Genomic DNA, 5,281 nt, shown 5'->3' on the forward strand with positions numbered 1-5,281 from the left:
ACTTTTTAAAGTTGAAGTATAGTTGATTTACCATGCTGTGCTAATCACTGCTGTACTGCAAATATATATACATATTTATTTTTTTCCATTATGATTTATCATAGGATACTGAATATAGTTCTCTTTGCTATACAGTAGGACCTTGTTTATCCATTCAAAAGCTTACATTTGCTAACCATGGACTTATTCAATGTCTAGACAGACTCAGTGGGGGAGGAGGGGGGAAACATGTCTTAAAATTATGTACTATTAATACATGCCTTATTTCTTCGAAAATGTGTAGGATTTTGAGTTTTCATTTAAAATATATGTATATTTTTTTGCCTTATGATGAAAGTCTTATTTGCCAATTATATTAATACACTTTGCATATGTTTCTAATAATTAATGCCAAATAACAGGGAAAATGTGAGTATAGACAAATGTTTAATATATCTTATAGATACTTTTATTTTCATATATGCCTCTGTGTAACTTGTGATGTTTTCTTACAAGTACACATAGAACATCATGCTGATGGACAACCAGGGAAATTTTTTTATTTGAATCTTGATATCTAATTTTGATTAATATTTTTCAACAATTATGTGACATATTTATATGTGTGAAACTCCTTCATGAAGCCTGGTTTATCCTTCTATCCTGTGAAATCTTCACCTCGATTTGTATTCCTCTACTTTCTTAAAAAGAAAAAATTGGAAACATACATGTGTTTTATATCTTACATTTTTCTTCTCAGAGTGTATTGTGGGGGAAGACCTGTATCAGTGCACAGATAACTCCCTCACACATCTCTGCAGCCTCAGAGTTTCCCGTTGTGCGTCTGGCCCCTTCCACTCATACAGCAGATGACTTCATGATCGTAGTCTTCATTTCCATTGCCTTTGCACACATGAGCAAAAATTCTAAGTGCCCACTTCAGTTCGGTTCAGTTCAGTCGCTCAGTCGTGTCCGGCTCTTTGCGACCCCATGAATAGCAGCACGCTAGGCCTCCCTGTCCATCACCAACTCCCGGAGATCACTCAGATTCACGTCCATCGAGTGCCCACTTAATGTGAGATTATATGAGATGCAGGCTTAATATTGAAAATTGAGGGACATGGTGATTATGATACACTTCTTTTCATCCTTTTCACTCTTCATTCCTCTAACTTCAGTAAAACGAGTGCCCTCTAGGCACTGACGTGATGTTTTCTGCCAGCTTGGAAATGGGGACTATATTCCTCATTCAGACAGGAATTGGCCTCATGGGAAATATCTCCCTCTTTTGTCTTTATAACTTCACTTTGCTCACTGGACATAATTTGAGGCCCATGGACCCAACCCTCATGCAACTGGTCATCGCCAATGCCACAGTTCTTTTCTCTAAAGGCATACCACAGACACTGGCAGCTTTCGGATGGAGGTATTTCCTGGATGACACTGAATGTAAACTTGTCTTCTATATCCACAGAGTAGCCACGGGAGTTTCCTTTAGCACCATCTGCCTCTTCAATGGCTTCCAGGCCATTAAGCTCAAGCCCAGTATCTGGAGGTGGATGGAACTCCAGATGAGAGCTCTACGATTCATTGCCTTCTGCTGTTTCCTCGGCTGGATTGTGCATATCTTGATAAGTTCATGTATTCTTATCATAGTAAAGGGTCCACTGAATGAGAAGAACTTCAGTACGAGAAATAATTAGGGATACTGTTCTTGGTACATGATACAGGGCTCTGTAGGCTCATTATACACAGTCATGTATTTCTCCCTTGATATTACAAGTTTAGGCTTTATGGTTTGGGCCAGTAGCACTATAGTTCTTTTCCTGTGCAGACACAAGCAGCGAGTCCAACACATTTGCAGCAACCGACTCTCCCCCAGACCTCCTCGTGAGGTCAGAGCCACACGCACTGTCCTGATCCTGGTAAGCTCCTTGGTTACAGTCTATACAATCTACATTGCTTTGACAATTTGGATGACTCTAGTTGCAAACCGAGGGCAGTGGATGCTGAACATCTCTGTCCTTTTGGCCACATGTTTTCCAGCATTCAGCCCCTTGGTGCTCATTATCAAGGACACTCGTATCTCTCAGTTCTGCTTTGCCTGTAGGGCAAGGAAAACACTGTTTGCTAATGTGATTGTCGTTCTATGAGTCTGTTCTCAATGGCATTCAAATATTTATCTCAACTGCTGCTACTGCTGCTAAGTCACTTCAGTCGTGTCCGACTCTGTGTGACCCCATAGACGGCAGCCCACCAGGCTCCCCCGTCCCTGGGATTCTCCAGGCAAGAACACTGGAGTGGGTTTCCATTTCCTTCTCCAATGCATGAAAGTGAAAAGTGAAAGGGAAGTTGCTCAGTCGTATCCGACTCAGCGACCCCATGGACTGCAGCCTACCAGGCTCCTTCATTCATAGGATTTTCTAGGCAAGAGTACTGGAGTGGGGTGCCATTGCCTTCTCCATTTATCTCAACACTTGTGACTATTTTGGGGACCTCTTAAGTGTTGGATATTAATTAGCCCTAAAAGGGAATATATTATCAGTTTCTAATGGCCATCATTAAGTATTTAAATAATTAAAACTTATTTTTATCAGCTGTTTTCACTCAAATAATTTCAAAATATTCTGACTTTAAATACTAATAGCTTACTTTTTTAAAAGGTCTATTTCTCTCCGGATAATGGAGTGTGCTCTATTTTTTAAAGTCTTACTCAATCTTTTGTAATTGGAAATCCCAGCAATTTTAATGAAGTCTAGATATAATGTACTGCTGTTGCTGCTAAGTCACTTCGTCGTGTCCGACTCTGTGTGACCCCATAGACGGCAGCCCACCAGGCTCTCCCGTACCTGGGATTCTCCAGGCAAAAACACTGGAGTGGGTTTCCATTTCCTTCTCCAATGCATGAAAGTGAAAAGTGAAAGGGAAGTCACTCAGTCATGTCTGACTCTTTGCGACCCCATGGGCTGCACCCTACCAGGCTCCTCTGTCCATGGGATTTTCCAGGCAAGAGTACTGGAGTGGGGTGACATCACCTTCTCCGGATATAATGTACATACATGTGTAAATATCTATATTCAACGGCCAATAGCATTTATTACATACCAAAATTATGAGTCTTTAATCTTGCTTAATTCCAAAATTATCAAATCTGTTTTACTGTTGTTTTATAAAGTTAATATATACATGTTCAATGATTTCCTTTGCTTATTTTAAAGTTTGTGAGAAAACTATCATTTATTTTATACTACTTTTTTAACATTTAAAAGCAATATGCTGTGGTCAGTCACTTCAGTCATGCCCAACTCTTTGCAACCTATAGACTGTAGCCAGCCAGGCCCCTCTGTCCATGTGATTCTCCAGGCAAGAATACTGGAGTGGATTGCCATGCCCTCCTCTAGGGGATCTTCCCAACCAAGGAATCGAACCCATATCTCTGGCCATCTCCTGCATTGTAGGCAGTTTCTTTACCCACTGAGCCACCTGGGAAGCCCATTAGCACACTAAGATCCCCTAGACCTTGTTTCCATTAGCTCATGGTATCAGAATGTGGAGAAGCAAACCTACAGATCTGTCTGCTGACTACCTTCATAAGGCATGTAACTGGTCTGTTATCAATCGCACACAGGCCTCCTGAATATATGGTTTCTCCACCCCTGCAGAGCCCATTAAATTGATGATCTAAGTGATATATGCAGTAAGCAAGGGCATCAGTATAAAGATAAACACTCACTGAAGTGTCAGAGCAGCATTTCACATACTCTTATCAAGCACAGGATATGAAGTAAGTGAAGAACAGAACCAGGAGAAATCATGTCCTAGAGCAGGCCTGGTAGGCACTGCGAGTGGGCTTGTGTGTGTGTGTGTGTGTGTGTGTGTGTGTGTGTGTCACTCAGTGTGTCTGACTCTTTTGCAACCCCATTGAACTGTAGCCTGTCAGGCTCCTCTGTCCATGGAGTTCTCCAGGCAAGAATACTGGAGTGGATTGCCATTCCCTTCTCCAGAGTGTCATACAGGAATTACTAATTTGCATATCATAGGTGAAATTTATAAACAATGATGTTCAGTTACTTAGTCGTGTCTGACTCTGCAACCCCGTGGACTGCAGCACGCCAAGCCTCCCTGTCCTTCACTATCTTCCAAAGTCTGTTGAAACTCATGTCCATTGAGTCGGTGATGCCATCCAACCATCATTCTCTGTAGCCCCCTTTCCTTTCCAGTCAGTTATAAACAATAATCTCTATTAAATGTTAACCTGAAAAAGAAGATACTGATTTTTGCTTTTATGTTAATCATTCTTCTATATTTTTTCATTCTTTTATTTTTAACACAACTTTCTTGAACCTTTTATTGATAACTCAGAAGAGTCCACCTCTTGTCAATTGGCTTGCAATAGGAATCTTTACTGTCTTAAATTAGGCTAATAGTTTTTTAAAATATAAGCTTTCTCACAAATCCCATTAACATCCACATACTTAATCCTCTTTTGTATCAGTTTATGCAGTTTTCAGAAAGTTTGAAGAATTCACACCATTCTTGACACTTGTGCAATTACTAATATTGTGTCCATAACACATTAAGTTTGGCCCATCATTTCTATTCATTTGGTCCTTTCCGTCTCTAATAACATATCTCCATATTTGGTGACCAGGGTAATCGGGAGGGAGAAATAGGGGAAGAATGGGAATTTCTAGAACACAAGCTTTGTTGGGGTTTCTGCAGGAAAGGCAAGGCAGGGCTGGGTATAAAGCTTAAGATTGGCTGGTTTGCATGATTTCCACAGGTTTTAGGGTAAATAGCCCTTTCCCTAGTCATTTAGTTCCTGGCCCTGCGTTGATTTAGGACAGGAGAAACATTCACATGTGTGTAAGTGGAAGGTGGCAAAGCCCTGAATCTACACTAGAATGGTTTGCTCCAGGGAGGCTAGTTGCAATAGGAACACAACTCTAGCTCTGAGGTTGGTCCTGTGATTAGTCGCTGCCAAACTGACAGATACAGAATCTAAGAAAGTACCCATTAGAGAGGCAGAGAAGGACCCTAAGTCCAGATAAAAGGAGTTTTTTCAGGTCGGCCCATAATTAGGTTTGCTGTTTTTTATGGCATTAGCCAAGATAACATCTGTAATTTGGGGGATCAGTAATATTATCTTGGTAGAGTTGTAAAGTATATTAAAACTGTGAGATCTACAATTAATCTTGGTTTATGTCTCAGGGGAAGTTTGTAGGCCTAGCAGTGGTGTTGTGGGAGGGTGAAAGATGATGATTTAGTAAAGTTCATGTAAAGATTCGTGATATTTGGGTGT

The 5,281-nt window shown here is 40.7% G+C and overlaps 1 protein-coding gene across 1 annotated transcript; it reads left to right on the forward strand.

Annotated features, from left to right (window-relative positions):
* Positions 1-1,187: 1,187 nt before the first annotated feature.
* On the forward strand, positions 1,188-2,132 carry VN1R1 (vomeronasal 1 receptor 1). The gene is given in 1 exon segment (XM_068993201.1): positions 1,188-2,132. A coding segment is annotated over 1 exon segment (945 nt).
* The last annotated feature ends 3,149 nt before the right edge of the window (positions 2,133-5,281 follow it).

The sequence above is a fragment of the Capricornis sumatraensis genome, chromosome 20 (assembly GCF_032405125.1).
Source record: "Capricornis sumatraensis isolate serow.1 chromosome 20, serow.2, whole genome shotgun sequence".
Taxonomy (NCBI): Eukaryota; Metazoa; Chordata; class Mammalia; order Artiodactyla; family Bovidae; genus Capricornis; species Capricornis sumatraensis.